The 17,081-nt window shown below is 46.4% G+C and overlaps 1 protein-coding gene across 1 annotated transcript in view; it reads left to right on the forward strand.

The window, feature by feature from the left end:
- LOC311225720 (uncharacterized protein) overlaps window positions 1–17,081 on the forward strand; it is a 54,512-nt gene that overhangs the window by 12,385 nt on the left and 25,046 nt on the right. The window contains exon 2 of the mRNA XM_084311114.1: window positions 6,563–6,960. Coding sequence (XP_084167240.1) covers window positions 6,588–6,960 — 373 coding nt within the window. The 5' untranslated portion in view covers window positions 6,563–6,587. The remainder of the gene's footprint in view (window positions 1–6,562; window positions 6,961–17,081) is intronic.

The raw sequence follows: 17,081 nt of genomic DNA on the forward strand, positions 1-17,081 counted from the left end.
TTCTTGAGCGTGTGTGTGTGCGTGTGTGTGTGTGTGTGTGTGGTGTTCTAGCCCAGACATGGTTTTCTCTAAACTATGCCCTTGAGTAGCAGGGCTCTCCTTTGTTTGGTAATGCCCAGAGAATACAGGCAACGCCCTGAATGATGCCTATGAGATTTGTGCTGTGAAGTCAACCCGTCGTTCACACCACTGGTTTGTCATTGACTCTTGAGTTGCAGGCACATTCGCAATGTCTTTTAAACCTGCGACGGTCAAGAACCTGAAGTATTTAGTACCCCTGGGGGATAGATGTGACCGTGAATGAACCCAGTGAGATCTGTGCACAGGAAGACTGGATTACATTGGTGAACACCTGCCCCCTAGGGGTGGGGGAAAGTCGATACAGCAATATTTTACGTGCCGATATCGTATCAAAACAGTGAGTCCAAGTATCTATATGAAATATTCTTTTTCCAATAAACGTCTCAAATAAACAAGGTTGCGGGTAATAAATCACAATATATCGCAATATTACAATATCGTGACTCTAGTATCGCGATATCGTATCATGGGGCCTCTGGTGATTCCCACCCCTACTGCCCTCCCCTTTTTTTTCTCTTTCTCTCTCTTTTTTACTTTAAAATGTAAACCCTTTTCATAGAGAAACACTCTTGGTCCACTGTTCCCATCAGTCTGACCTTAACCTCGCTGAACCCTGAACTCTACAGCTCAGAGCTAGAGATCTGGAGGTGATTGGCTGGTTAACCTGAACCTGTCCCCATGCAAACAAAGATGTCTGACTGCTTGACCGCCACACCCTCCACGGGGGGACGACGACGATGTCATCATCCTTCTCCATCCACTTCCCTGTTCCCTCTCTGACTCATTGCAGAGCTACAGCTGCTGTTCCTGGACCAGAAAACCATGTCCCCAGCTACCAGACTCTCATTATTCATATTGGTCAGATTAGATAAGGGAATAATGATTGTGCGTTTGCATGCTAAGTCTATGGCCGTGAGTTAAGTTTCCCATGAGCTTTGTCATTGAAGGAGGGCAGAGTCATCTAAAGTCCATGACTGTTCTCACAGGCCTGTCCAACCCTCCGGATGGATGTGTGTAGTGGGCCAAAAGAGAGTGGAACATTTCTATAGCCAGACCGTTCTCTCCCTTAGAAATATGTAAATAAAGTACATAAGTACAAGGAAGAACGTACATAATGTACGTTATGTTATAGCCATATATATATACATATTGTATCGGCAATGTACAATGTGTACGTATTACAAATAAGTACATATACTACATATTCAAACAATGTCAACCGTTTTCAGAAAATGTAATATCTCATGAACATGAGTCAAAGATCTGGCACAGCTCTTTGACCACGTTTCTCATTAATTGTCTCCTTAATTGGTGCATAACGTTAACATTGTACAATGCAGACAGCCAGCCGCCAGCCAGCCAGTAGCATGGATTAGCTCACTGAGTCAAGGCAAGGTACAGTAGAACCCTGGATAACATGGAGATCTATGGTGTGTTATCATTGCTTTGGGCATGGATCTGGGCCCTAGGTATAACATGCGCAGTAAAGTATATGGCCATGCTTTGCTTCAGGCGAGGCAGCTGCCAGCGCCTGGCGTTACTTTAATAAATCCATAGGCCTGCATAAAACTGAAGAGACTCCGATTTCCCTTGGAATTTAATATGCCTCCGAGCTCCGCGGCGTCGGTGTACCCGATGTGAAGAATGTAACGTCTGAAGCTGTGACAACGGTACACTGCGTTCTGTGACGAGACTCCGTACACCGCCGTCGGTATCAGAGGGGCGGCCGATTGCCGTTATTGACAGGCTGAGGTTGGCTGTGGAAATGGCACCTTCTGTCCAATGTCAAAGCCTCATGTCTTGTCTGAAGGGTAAGTAAACATGTTGGAACACATGCCTGCTCCAACAGGATCAGGGCTGGGCCGGGGGAAAACCGCAGCAGAGCCCGGTGAGTGTCTTATGTGAGTGTCTATGTGCTTGTGTCGTCTAGTGTCTAGTGCAGGCACAAGCTTGTGTAAACACTTTTTCTTTTGTTTCTGAGTGTTTGTGGGTATGATTGTGAAAGGCTTAGCCATGTACTGTAGCTTGATATTAGTATTTAGAGACGTAGGTGTTTTTGATAATATAATCGTGACGTAGTCTTAGTTGGGAGAATTCCTCCCCCCAAGAAGATCTTCTGAGAGATTGGATTCTAAAACCTTCTTTACTGTCTGCATTGTTTGTGTATCAACATTCCCAAATTGAGAGGTGTGTAGTTAGGGATAATGTAATTATGGTGCCAATGAGGCAACTCTGTAATTTAGACATTGGCAATGGGGTACTTGAACGTTGTTTGAAAAGGGTTTAATGTTTGTCCAAGGCTGATTTTCTGTGTGTATGAGCGGGTCGCTATAGTAACATCCCCACTAGAATGGGCCTTAGATCTCTGTTGTTTACTTGAGCGAATTACAGAAAGGCATCGAATGGAAAAGGACCCCATCAAACAGAATGGACACAGAGTGACCAAATCCCTGACACTCGACACCCGAGTGCTTCTTCTGAGGGCCATCTCTCAATCGCGTGCGTCACCTCGTTAAGTCTCCATCAACAACTCAGGATGCCGAAGATTACTGGTTGTCATTCTGTAACCTTGACAACGATGGTGTGACTCGGCCTCTATGTGACTGCACTGGGCAGCAGTCAAGTGGGTGGTCCCCCCCCCCCCCCGCTGTATCCCAGGGTGCTTTAGTGTCACCGTTGTCCTCCCGCGTTGGGAACAAGATGGGGGGCGCTTACTTAGCTCGCCAGTCTCCTCTTCCCAAAGACGAGGGTCTGCACATTGTCAGCAACAGCCAACGCAGATGCACGGCGGTTACTCATGCCCAAATTACTGTAATTTGGAGGGGGAGAAACACAGGGCTTTTGAGAGAGAGGCAGGCACCTTTCCTTGGAGAGGAGGACTGATGGCCAGTTTGGAGACCCAGCCTTTCACTAGTACAACTTGCAGCATACATACCGTAGTTGGCCTACCCATACAAACTGTGCCACCCAATATATATTAGGGTTAACTTATTATAGGTGTATGTTTTATTTTTACAAGGAGGTAGAGGTTCAACCACAATTACATTGCAAACAACTGCCTGTTGCGGTGTATTACAGTATTTAGTTCATGTTAATGGCTAGTTTTCAACACTTCTCCTTTGAGCAGGTTGGTAAACATACAGGCCTGCATGGTGTTTAGATGCCCGTGCTCAGGGCTGCTTCAGGTACTTACAGTTTCTACCGACCACCACCACCGAGCCACTTCAACTCATTCAGAACGCAGCGGCCCGCCTGATCTCCAACCTACCAAAGTCGGCCCATGTTCACCCACTTCTTAGAGAGCTGCACTGGCTCCCGGTCGCCGCACAAATCCGCTTCAAGGTCCTTGACCTGGTATATCGCGCAGTGAAGGGAATGGCTCCCGCCTACCTCCAGTCAATGGTCTCTAAGTAACTACACACCCTCAAGACCCCTCCGCTCTACATCTTCTGGCCGCCTCAGACCCACTCCTATCCAAGCTCTTGGGGGGTCATCAAAGAGAAGCCGGCTATTCTCGGTCCTTGCTCCACAATGGTGGAACGAACTTCCCACCACAGTCGGGACAGCCAAAACACGACCAATCTTTAACCGTTGACTATAAACACACTTCTTCAATCAATATCTGAAATGAAGGGGGGGGAAAAAAACGAACCTTCGTACTGTCTTACTATCATGCACCTTTCCACTAAATAATCTTCCTTGCCTAAATTACTACCTAGTACCTACTATACTAATATATTATTACGTCATAATATTATGTCTTTACTACTATGCACTCAAGACTGTTTTTTTTATGTCTATTTTATTATTAGTATTATTGCACAATCGATGCGTGCATGACCACCCGCGTTTCACTGTATGCCCTGGTATCTATGTATGTGACAAATAAACCTCTTGAATCTTGAACTGTAGCATCCAAGTTCAACACCGTTTGATGAACATTGTTACTCAGCTGAAAGAGTTGTACCCTTCATGCTGACTTGTAAGTCGCTTTGGATAAAAGCGTCAGCTAAATGACTAAATGTAAAATGTAAATGTATTATCGGACACAGTCGCTACTTGGGGACCTTCCTAGCCGTCCTACAGCCTGCCGTTTACCTCCAGTCTCTGCTGAGGATGCTCTGCAGGGAGCAACAACGTCGACTGGGCTGTCCTGAGATTACTACAACTACAAGCCATAAAAAAAAATTAAAAATTAAAAAAAATCCCACAGATCATCTTCGGGAACGTATTCAAGTCCTCCCCGTTTTCTACCAAGACCTTCCTAAAAGAGGCTGTACACACACAGACATGGGGATGATGATGAACATACCTCGAGAAGCCAAGACCCGGTTCAACTCTTTGTTTCTTTTGGCTTGTTTATACAGCAAGGGCCACTGTCTACATTGGGAATGACATTCTCCATATCCTACAGTAAAAGCCTGCAGATTCCAGCGGTGGGGATGCAGACATTCTCAAAAGGAGATTAGGCTGTTTTAGGGTTAATTTACGACCCGTGTGTGAGGGGCGTCTGGCACCGGGAGGAGCACATCTGCCTGCAAATGATCCATGCGACGGATCCAAACCAGAGGCCTCCCACTTCCCAACACAAATCCCCCACTACATGAAATAAAGCTTTGATAATGAGAAGCTGTTAGGGGAAAAGTCTCGTCTGGGGGCTTGAAGTCTTGGGGGGGGGGGGGGGGGGGGGGTTGTGGTTTGGCTTATGTGCTGTTGCCATCAGACATGGCTTGGACATTGCAGGGAATTCTTCCTAGATACCATTTTATGAGCGGCTGCGTTTGATCAGTTGCACGGCTCAAGTCTCAGGGACCCAGTTGAAGGACTGACGTCTTGTCAACCGTGGAGGGTTCCTCGGTCATCATGGCAGCCAATGACGGTTCATGATCTTGATCTTATCCTCCAAATGAGCATCTGACGGATTCTGCCCAAGGTTGGGACAGATCCTCCCTTGCTTTCTCCGCTCTCTGTCCCTCCCTCTCTCCCTCCCTCCCTCCCTCCCTCTCTCACTCCCTCCCTCCCTCCCTCCCTCCCTCCCTCCCTCACTCCCGCTCTCACTCCCCCTCTCACTCCCTCTCTCCCTCCCTCCCTCCCTCCCGCCCTCACTCCCGCTCTCACTCTCCCTCTCTCCCTCCCTCACTCCTCCCTCCCTCCCTCCCTCCCTCCCTCCCTCCCTCCCTCCTCTCTCACTCCCTCCCTCTCCCTCTCCCTCCCTCCCTCCCTCCCTCCCTCCCTCCCTCCTCCCTCCCTCCCTCCCTCCTCCCCTCAGTTCCATCTTTCCAACTCGCTCTCATCTGCCCCGGCTTTGCTGTTCCAGCTCTTGGCTTGAGATGTGTAGATAAGTTGTACCTAATAAAGCTCTCAGCGGAGGAGGACCCCGTGGAGCAAGCTACAGATCCCAGGAGCTCGGTTGATAACCTGCCTCGGAGCACACGAGTTTACCAGGGTGGAGGAAGGGAGGGAGGGAGGGAGGGAGGGAGGGAGGGAGGGAGGGAGGGAGGGAGGGAGGGAGAGAGGGAGGGAGAGAGGGAGGGAGAGAGAGGGAGGGAGAGGGAGGGGAGAGAGAGGGGGAAGAGAGAGGAGAGGGGGGAGAGAGGGGGGAGAGGAGAGGGGAGAGGGAGAGAGAGGGGGAGAGAGAGGGGGAGAGAGAGGGGGGAGAGAGAGAGGGGGAGAGAGAGGGGGAGAGGAAGAGGGGGAGAGAGAGGGGGAGAGAGAGAGGGGGAGAGGAGGGGAGAGAGGGGGAGAGAGGGAGGAGAGAGGGAGAGAGGAGGGAGGAGAGAGAGGGAGAGAGAGAGGGAGAGAGGGAGAGAGAGGGAGAGAGAGGGAGAGAGAGGGAGAGAGAGGGAGAGAGAGGGAGAGAGAGGGAGAGAGAGAGAGAGAGGAGAGAGAGAGAGAGAGAGTCAATGTGATGAGGGAGAAAAACAGGAGGAAAAGCACGTTTGTAAGCGAATGATGGAGACCTTGGTAAAAAAAAATAGAAAATGATTGGGTGTACATGTCTAAATGTTTATTTTTCTGTACTTTTGCAGTCCTTTGTGTGTTGATATGCCTGCTGCTGTGTGTGTGTGTGTGTGTGTGAGTACTACGGTGGGGCTTTGTGAATTATGACTGCTATGTTTTGGAATGAAGGGAACGTTGCCAGGTCTTTGCAGAAACACTGAAGTTTGGTGGAGAAGCTGGAGGGGGTTTGTGTAGCTGAGTGTGTGGGCTGAGGTCTGCACACACACACACACACACACACACACACACACACACACACGGAGTGAGGGGGAACAGAGCACAAAAACGAGTGGTCTGAAGATTTTTTTTTTGCTGCAGTCACAGTGAACGAGTAGCGCAGTTTTCCCCTCAACTCCAACTCTTTATCAGCAGTTTTCAAGTGACCAGGCCGTAATTACCCTTCCTCGTCATTATTATTGTGGTGCTCAACTGATGACTCAATCTGACCCCACATGTTCTCTCTCTCTCCCCCCGTCTCCAGGGAGAAGCTCTGGGCGTGAGGTGGGATGTCAAGTCGGGACTCTCTGGGGGGGACGGGGGACCTGATCCCCCAGGACGTGGTGGAGGTGTTTGCCCAGGAGAGGCTCTCCAAGGGCGGCCGCAGGAAGAAGCGCAGCAGCTCTCTGGGCCGCGCCTTCGGCTGGCTGAAGGGCAAGAAGAGGAAAGACGCCAACCGCAACGGCCTGGGCCTGGGTCCCGGACCCGACCTGGACCCGGACGGGCATCCCACTGAGCACCAGGCGGGCCCCAGGGCGTGCAGAAGGGCGGGCAGAGGAGTGCGCATAAGAGTGCGCAGAAGGCGGGAAAGCACCACCCCCAGGGCAACAGCCATGGTAAGAGCCAACAGGAAACCTGGGAGGAAGCGTGTGTCTCTATACCGTGTGATTGACTGCTTTTGAACGGGTTCCAATTTGTGTAACTCCCCACCGTCCCCTTAAGGGAGTTCACATGTTTTTCACCGTTCCGCGTCTCAGCAGAACTAGGAGCTGGGCAGAGCGGCAGTTCACCTGCGCGCTTCGTGTTTTTCTAATGCCAATGGTTTAAAATGGCGAGCTCGTGACTTTCCTGCTCGTGACGACTAGGGAGAGCGCGGTGTCACCTGGAAACAGTAGACGCCGCTGCGGTTAGTGTGACAGCGGCGTGCAACGTGACACTCGCTCAGGTTAAAAACATTCCATTCATTAATCTAAAAGAAAACATGGGTGATGTAACGTTTCGAAATGTCACACAACATGTTTAGATTAGTCGTGTTAAAGGGGTATTCCACTGAAATGTACTTTTATTGGTTGTAATTCTACAGAATTGGACATTTCTGTACAAATGTGCCAAGATTTCGTTCTCTTTTTAAATTTACATTTTTTTATTTGAATGAAAAAATAATAATAATTTGAAAGCGGAAAATGCAATCCTATGACGTCATCGAATCGCTCTCACTGAGATGGTTGAAAGAAAACCTTAAGACAAGTTATGTTTGTGTGTAGCCTATACCTACATTCAACATAATTTTTTTTTCATATACAGTATATAATGTGAGATGTTTAATATAGGTAGTCATCGCAGGGAGTGCAATTCGATGATGTCACTTCAGGAGCTTCTAATCTAGACAGTTCTAACTTGACAACATGAACATTCCAAAAGGACCCAGGTTCATTTCCTGTTGCAGTGTTTGCTAATATCAATTACTGGCAGGAAATAAACATGTGTCCAAGCTGTTCCCTAGCACTAGCACAGCCATGGAGAAAATGCCACTGATTCCCGCCGGGAACAGGGCAGATGACCCGACAGCTTATATGAGAAATATGAGAAAAATAAACAGTGTAAACTATATAATTAATTACCTCTGAATATGAGGTTTACCACACTGAAATGTAGGTTTGAGTAAAAAAAAAAAACTAAAAAAGAATATATATATTATAATTCTTTATATATTTTTTTGGGATGGAAGAGCCACACATTGACGGGCAAAGATGCGAGCCACGGGTTGGCCACCCCTGCGCTAGATGCTCGCAAAGTGCTGTGACTTTCGTCCGTTCCAACGACCCATTATGTGGAATAACGTTCTAATTACATTTTCCTGAAGTCATTTTGAAATTTCAGAAACCGTGCCAGATAAAACGGGTACGTTTAGGAAAAGTCATTGAGTGACGGAGCTGGAGCTCGACCGAGTGACGAGGATACATTTATTGAAAATGCCTAGGGGTCATTTGACCCCTTGTCGGCTGTGCTAGTGCTAGCAACACAATTCCAGACCTTTTTTCAGAATTACTAACCTGACCCGCCAGATGGTCTTGCCTGTTTCACAGAACCATCTGGAAAGTCGCCCTTTGAAACTGTTGGGAATAGGCCCGGGAAAACATACTTGGCAGAGTATCTTTTTGTACCCATAGTTTCCAGTTTTTGCCTGAGTGCACCGGCAGAGGTGAGTTGATTGAAATGCAGGACATTCTCTTCTGTTGCGGGACAAAGGGATACAATCAGTGACTGTCCCCCGTCGGTAGTTCTCAATGAATGAATGAATGAATGAAAACTTTATTTAACAGATTGCAGAATGGGTACAATACAGTACGGCTCAATACATACAATTGTTAAGGGGATGCAGACCTGAGAAAGACGTTTGTCTTGTTTCCATCAGGGTCCCCCATTTTCAATTCATATAGACATTTATGACATACACAACATACATGACATTTATGGCATAGGGACATATAGGTATTTAGTACTGATACATTTGTGACATAGGCGGTATTCAAATATACAGTACTGTTACCCCTAGATCCTGACAGAGTATATACATATGATGGGGAGGGGACTGTACATTAGGAGGGGGTGGGTGGGTGGGAGGGAAATATACATACGGCGGGGAGGGAATATATACATGCGGTGGGGAGGAGACTGTCTATTAGGAGGTGGTGGGGGTTTTGGGCATTTATGGTGGCCAGTTTCGAATTGCAGCCTCCCGTAGGTGCTCTTTAAGGGCGGTTTTGAATGTGGGCAGGGATTCACATTCCTTTACAGCTTTGGGTAGGGCGTTCCACATTGTTGTGGCATAATTGCGAAACGTGTTTAGTCCCTTGTTTGAGCCGAATCTGGGTTTAACATGATTTGTTGAGCTTCCTCTGGTGTAGTGGTTGTGGTATTCACTGACCTTTGGGAAGTATTTTGACATGTACATGGGCACCCCGGTCGTATAGTGTATCTTGTAGACCAGGCCCATTGCAAGTTGCTGTACTCTGTCGTCTACTCTAAGCCATCCTAGGTTGGCAAAGTGGGCAGGGGTGAGGTGGGTTCTGGGGTTCAGGTCAAGTAGTAGTCTGACCAGTTTGTTTTGTGATGTTTGTAATTTTGTTTTAAGCGCCTTTGAGGTGCTTTGGTACCATGAGGTGCACGCATAGTCATAGTACCCTTGAATGAGTGCTCCTGCCAGAGTCTTCAGGGTATTCTTGTTTACCAGAGAGGAGATCCGGTACAAGAATCTAGTTCGTTGGTTGACTTTTTTTTATTACATTGGATGCCATTTTGTCACAGGAAAGATTTGCCTCTAGGATGGAACCCAGGTAGGTAATTTCGTCTTTCCTTGTGACAATATTGTCACCCACTGTAACTGAGAATCCGTCGGTCTTGCTGAGTTTGTTATTTGAACCGAAGAGAATGGACTCTGTTTTGCCCATGTGTAATGATAGTTTGTTATCAGCGAGCCATATGCAGATTTTGCCTAGTTCCGTGCTGAGGGTTTTTTCAACCTGCAATTTGTTCTTGTCAGAGACCAGCAGGGCTGAGTCGTCCGCAAACAGGAACAAGTTGCAGTCACAGGCTGACGACATGTCATTTGCATAAATTAGGAAGAGTAGCGGTCCTAGTATGCTTCCTTGTGGAACACCACAGCTCACTGTGAGGGGGGGGGATAGAGTACCGTTTACCTCTACCATCTGTTCTCTCCCCTCCAGGTAGGATTGCATCCAGCTCACTGATAGGCTATCAAAACCAATTGCTTTTAGCTTGTCCATTAGAATGGAGTGATTGACAGTGTCGAAGGCCTTTTGTAGGTCCAGCATGACCATGCCGCAGTATTTGCCAGCGTCCACCTCTTGTTTGATGTGGTCGTTCAAATAGAGGAGGCATGTGTCAGTGGAGTGGGACGTTCTGAAGCCAGATTGGAATTCGTAGATTAGGTTTTTTTCCGCCAGGTACTTTTCGACCTGTTCGTAGACTATTTTCTCCATGACTTTCGAGATGGAGGTAAGAATAGAAACAGGGCGGTAGTTGCCTGGGTCTAATTTGCTGCCCTTTTTGTGTAGAGGGGTCACTCTCGCAATTTTGAAGTCCTTGGGGACGTGCCCCTGTCTTATAGAGAGGTTTATTATGTGTGTGATGACTGGGGTGATGGCGGCTGCTGCGTCTCTGAGGAATTTGGAGGGGATGTTGTCATGGCCAGTGGCCTTGTTAGGTTGGAGGGCGCTAAATTTTTTGAGTACCTCATCGGTTGTTACCATTTCAAGTTTGAAGTCGTCTTTGTGGACCCCTAGGTTTTTGTAGTATGCTACTATGTGTTCTACCCCATAATGCCCTGAGTGGGAGGGTAGTTTGTTTACCAGTGTTGTGGCTATGTTTGTGAAGAAGATGTTTAAGTAATTGGCTACATCCAGCTTGTCTGTGATGAGCGTGTTGTCCGTCTTTATGTTTATGTTTGAGAATCTGGTTTTAAGTTTTTTACTGCAGCCTAGTTGATTATTGAGTAATTTCCAAAGTTCGCGGGGTTTGTTTTTGTTTTCCTCAGTTTTGTCGTTGATGAAATTTCTTTTTGCGGTTCTGATCATGGTGTTTACGTCATTTCTTAGTCTGTTTCTTTGGATTTTTAGTTCAACCACGTGGGCTTGGAGTTCACTGTTTGAGCTTTTGGAAAGCTTTGTCTGACTTTTATGAAGTTCAGAGCATTTTTTGTCTCTGGTTTTCATAGCGGCCAGTATTTCAGTGTGCATCCATGCCTCAGCGCGATTTTTAACCCTGGTGGTTCTTATCGGTGCCATGTTGTTGAGTATTGCTGTGAATTTGGTTTTGAATCCAAGCCATGTTTCTTCAACCTGTGTACCACTGAGCTCATCTGACCAGTCCGAGCTCCCCAGTTCTAGGTTAAAGGCCTCTCTAGAGTAAGTTTTGAGGTCTCTAGATGTGACTGTTTTGTGACAGCCGGCCTTCTGTTTTAGCTTTTTGCGGGTACAGAAAATCATATAATGATCACTTAACCCGCATGCTATCACCCCTTTACTGGAGATCATGGACTTGTCAGAGGTCAAAATGAGGTCAATGGTGGTTTGTGTCGAATCGCATACCCTTGTGGGTTGTGTGATTAGCTGGCTGAAACCGTGCAGGTCAGAAAATCTACTGAAGGCCTTGAAGACGGGTGCTGATTTACGCAGCATATCCGTGTTCCAGTCCCCAATAAGAATTTTTTCTACCCCCTCCACCCCAGCTAAACACCCATCAAGTGTGTCATAAAAGCCACTCTGTTCTGGTGGTCTATAGATTGTGCCTACTAGTACTGGTTTCGCCCTGTCTAATAAGATTTCAATCCAAACAGTTTCAATTTCATCATGGTTAAGGTCAGTACGGTTGATGTATTTGGTATCCTTGTGTATATACACACAGACGCCACCTCCATACTGGTTCCTATCCCTCCTGACTATTGAGTAGTTTTCAATTTCAATCTCTGGATCCTGTACAGATGAGTCTAATTTTGTTTCTGTGAAACACAATATGTTAGCCTTATAGCCTGATAAGATTGATTCTCGTGTGATCTCGCGAAGCTAGCGGGTTACAGAATTACAACGTGAAAGTACATTTCAGTATAAACCCCTATTTATAAACAGAATATTTTATATCTGAGAGAGTGTTGCACCTCGTCCTCCTACCATTATTACAGTGACCTGGTGGAAATAAGACTTATTGTTCACAAGATAAAAATGAATTATTGCGGTGGTGTTACATTATCGGAGCAGCTAGCCCTTTGCAATACATGGGATTTACATAGGATTTTGGAGAAGAGACGTTTGGTAATTGGAGCTCGTATCCCCCTTCTGCCTTCCCCTCTCAGTTAAGAGTCGGGTGCTGAGGAGCAGTTGACTATAATCCTGCTCCTTGGCTCCCAGGCGTGCGTGTTTGTTCACCGAAGAGCCTGTTTGAACAGTCTGTGACTCAGCGAGTGCCCCCTTACCTTCGCCAGCCATTATTTGCCGTTAGGAAAATCTCTGTCTGCCCTGTTCTGTGATGCTAGTAGCACTTTATCTTGTGTTCGGGTTACGCATCATTTTGTACCGTTGACTGTCGACTGCATATGCGAACGGTGCTTTTTCCAGTGGTGTACGAGCCCTTGCCTTGTGGCAGTTCTTGTTGGAGCTTGCACATGTGCAGAGAACGGTGGAATGCTGAACACCTCTAGCCCTGTGTGTTCCCAGTGCTCTCTGTCTTGCATTACCGTATCCCCTTGCTGTGAGGTGAACACAAAACAGTTCAAACGACATATAAAAGGTATTCTAAAACGAAAACCGAGAATAGCAACTACACTTTCACAGCCTGTAAACATTCGTAAAACCCCACCTTTGTTCTAAATGATGCAATCGGAGGTACAGCGAATGCAAAACACGCCCCGGCGAAACTACTAGTCGCTATTTTCATCCAAAACCCCCATGCGCACTAATTGTCCTGTGAGTCGGCTTGCGCGCGCGGACAACAGCAGTTTATTTGGCAGCGCCTGTGCAGTCTGGGCTAATTGCTCTGCAGATGGAAGCGAGGCCACCCCTCCCTGTTGTTACTTGTTCCCCTGTGGAAGAGTGGGGAGTTCAACTGTAAAGGTGTTATGGGGGATTTCCTTCAGGCTCTGAACCACGCCCGACGGCTCACATGCGTGATGACGCAAGGCCAAATGCGTGCTCGGGGTCTGATCCTGGGAGCATTAGTAGGCTACATATAATAAATAGAATGCAAATACATCACGTCACACAGGGATCAGTTGGCACATATGCGTGTACGCACGAGCACACACACCGCATTACATAATCATCTCAATGCATCAGATACGCATGTGCATAGACCACTTATTTCAGCAAAGAGCTTTGTGAGACAAAGTAAACTGTTATGAGAGATAAGGTGTTTCTCTTTTGCCAAGGGCAGCAGGAGGCCTGCCTCCCACACTGGACATAAAAAGCCTTGCTTTCATCTCCACACATTCCCTGCACACACCAGTATCACTGGATTCATGCACATCGAGGTTCACCCTTCAGATATCCTTTTATTTATGCCCTTGGCTGGGCAAGCCTGCAAAATCCAGAATTATAGTTTTAATAATGCCTAGTTGAATAAAGAATTATTAGCTCATCATAGGTCATTAAGGGGAAGCTTCCCTTTAGGCCGTAGCTATTAAACTATTATGTTTTTAAAATAGATTTATGATGATGATTTATATTAGAAGCTGTAAAATTTGTGACTGAGCCGCCCTCAGCGATGAATATATTGCACGTCCTGCCGTCTGCTTGCACTAGCGAGGCGCTCAAAGACACTTAGCAGATGATAGCTGCCTGCTTACCTGCCTGAATGCAGAGGTGACGCATTGCTGGCAGACCATTATTAGGGTACGGAAACCTGGTTTTAAATTTCCCCTAAATTATTGAAGGCCGTAGTGTTTCTAAGCTCAGACGTCACCGCTATGGGTATTGGATATATTCAAATAGTTTTTCTCTTTATTTAGGCTACATGCAAGTTATCTTGCCCCTTTTATCTCACCAACTCTGTTTCTAATTTGCAATAAGATTAAGACATTCATCCATGATGCATTCACGCTGAACCCATTCAATCCAGGAGAGAGATCTCTCTCTCTCTTGGTGCGCGAGTATGCACAAGGGGCGCTTGGCCAGTTGTCTCTGCCTCTCTCTCACACACATACACACACACATCTGTGTGTATCATCATTTTTAATAACACAAAAATAACAGTGACCACAAACAATGATACAAAACAAATGAAAAAGCCGTAAAGGTGGGGGTGCAGATTATAATATAGTCAATAATACAGAATTACAGTTTAAGCTTTCAAGATAAGGTCTAAAGTTCCATCTATCTTCATATCTCTACTGCCTAGCTTTTAGTTCATCTCTACTGACTAGCTTCTAGTTCATCTCTACTGACTAGCTTCTAGTTCATCTCTACTGACTAGCTTCTAGTTCACCTCTCTACTGCCTAGCTTCTAGTTCATCTCTACTGACTAGCTCCTAGTTCATCTCTACTAACTAGCTTCTAGTTAATCTCTACTGACTAGCTCCTAGTTCATCTCTACTAACTAGCTCCTAGTTCATCTCTACTGACTAGCTCCTAGTTCATCTCTACTGACTAGCTCCTAGTTCATCTCTACTGACTAGCTCCTAGTTCACCTCTCTACTGCCTAGCTTCTAGTTCATCTCTACTGACTAGCTTCTAGTTCATCTCTACTGACTAGCTCCTAGTTCATCTCTACTGACTAGCTCCTAGTTCATCTCTACTGCCTAGCTTCTAGTTCATCTCTACTGACTAGCTCCTAGTTCATCTCTACTGACTAGCTTCTAGTTCATCTCTACTGACTAGCTCCTAGTTCATCTCTACTGACTAGCTCCTAGTTCATCTCTACTGACTAGCTCCTAGTTCATCTCTACTGACTAGCTCCTAGTTCATCTCTACTGACTAGCTTCTAGTTCATCTCTACTAACTAGCTCCTAGTTCCTCTCTACTGACTAGCTCCTAGTTCATCTCTACTGACTAGCTCCTAGTTCATCTCTACTAACTAGCTCCTAGTTCCTCTCTACTGACTAGCTCCTAGTTCACCTCTCTACTGACTAGCTCCTAGTTCCTCTCTACTGCCTAGCTCCTAGTTCATCTCTACTGACTAGCTCCTAGTTCATCTCTCTACTGACTAGCTCCTAGTTCATCTCTACTGACTAGCTCCTAGTTCATCTCTAACTAGCTCCTAGTTCATCTCTACTAACTAGCTCCTAGTTCATCTCTACTGACTAGCTTCTAGTTCATCTCTACTGACTAGCTCCTAGTTCATCTCTACTGACTAGCTCCTAGTTCATCTCTACTGCCTAGCTCCTAGTTCATCTCTACTGCCTAGCTCCTAGTTCATCTCTCTAACTAGCTCCTAGTTCATCTCTACTGACTAGCTCCTAGTTCATCTCTACTGACTAGCTCCTAGTTCATCTCTACTGACTAGCTCCTAGTTCATCTCTCTACTAACTAGCTCCTAGTTCATCTCTACTGACTAGCTTCTAGTTCATCTCTACTGACTAGCTCCTAGTTCATCTCTACTGACTAGCTCCTAGTTCATCTCTACTGACTAGCTCCTAGTTCATCTCTACTGACTAGCTTCTAGTTCATCTCTCTACTGACTAGCTCCTAGTTCATCTCTACTGACTAGCTCCTAGTTCATCTCTACTGACTAGCTCCTAGTTCATCTCTATTGACTAACTCCTAGTTCATCTCTACTGACTAGCTCCTAGTTCATCTCTACTGACTAGCTCCTAGTTCATCTCTACTGACTAGCTCCTAGTTCACCTCTACTGACTAGCCCCTAGTTCATCTCTACTGACTAGCTTCTAGTTCATCTCTACTGTATAGCTCCTAGTTCATCTCTACTGACTAGCTCCTAGTTCATCTCTACTGACTAGCTCCTAGTTAATCTCTACTGACTAGCTCCTAGTTCATCTCTACTGTATAGCTCCTAGTTCATCTCTACTGTATAGCTCCTAGTTCATCTCTACTGACTAGCTCCTAGTTCATCTCTAACTAGCTCCTAGTTCATCTCTCTACTGACTAGCTCCTAGTTCATCTCTACTGACTAGCTCCTAGTTCATCTCTAACTAGCTCCTAGTTCATCTCTCTACTGACTAGCTCCTAGTTCATCTCTACTGTCTAGCTCCTAGTTCATCTCTAACTAGCTCCTAGTTCATCTCTCTAACTAGCTCCTAGTTCATCTCTCGTGTGTGAGATTTTGTGCAAAATAAATCAGCGTTCTTTGGTGGAATATCCATTTTTTAATGTTACCCATAACATACATTGTCACACACACTGGGGAAGAACACAAGCTCCCACAGCAGACTGAGTATAACCTCCAGTTGAGTGCCACTAAAACAAAATGGCAGCTTATCCCTGATGGTGATTTGTGTTGATGCCAAGGGGGCCTCTCGCCCACCACATGCCTGGCATGGGTAGAGGGGTTGGCATGGGGCCAGTTAATTAAAGGCCAAGCCAGGGCTGTTTCGAGGAAGAGGGAACAAGGGGTTCTGTTTCTCTCTTCACCCCAGCGCTTAGCCGCTTACCCTGGCCCTCCTCGCAATGAGATTAGACTGCTACCCACAGGGGATCAAACGTGTGTGTGTGTGTGTGTGTGTGTGTGTGTGTGTGTGTGTGTGTGTGTGTGTGTGTGTGTGTGTGTGTGTGTGTGTGTGTGTGTGTGTGTGTGTGTGTGTGTGTGTGTGTGTGTGTGTGTGTGTGTGTGTGTGTGTGTGTGTGTGTGTAATATGCTAACACTACACACCATAGTCGGATAATGAACAGAGGAAGCTGTTATTATTATTATTAACAGATAGGATTCTGAGAACTTTGATCTACTAATGTATTTACTTACTCTGTTTCGAGGATGACAATGTGGTTGCATTGGATAGTTGGGTCGATACCAGGCTAAAATAGGGCAGGTCTGTCGGTATCGGAGGGTTTGCCTTGATACTAAAATCCCATACCAAGAAGCGTGTGACGTGCCAGAAGTGAAAGCAACATATTGGCTGCATCTTTAAGACATAGAAGCACGTTATATCTCTCTAATGGAGAGAGAAAGTATTGTATCTCAGATAGCTTCTCCCCAGTTGGCCACAAACAAACCTTGTACTGTTCAGTAAAGGCAATGGATCGGATCGTTGCTCTGTGTCGGCCGGTGCTGAAAGGTTTAGGAAGTGGTATCGGCAGTGGAGAAGTGGTATCGGCGGT

The sequence above is a fragment of the Notolepis coatsorum genome, assembly GCF_963971535.1.
Source record: "Notolepis coatsorum genome assembly, chromosome: 3".
Lineage (NCBI taxonomy): Eukaryota > Metazoa > Chordata > Actinopteri > Aulopiformes > Paralepididae > Notolepis > Notolepis coatsorum.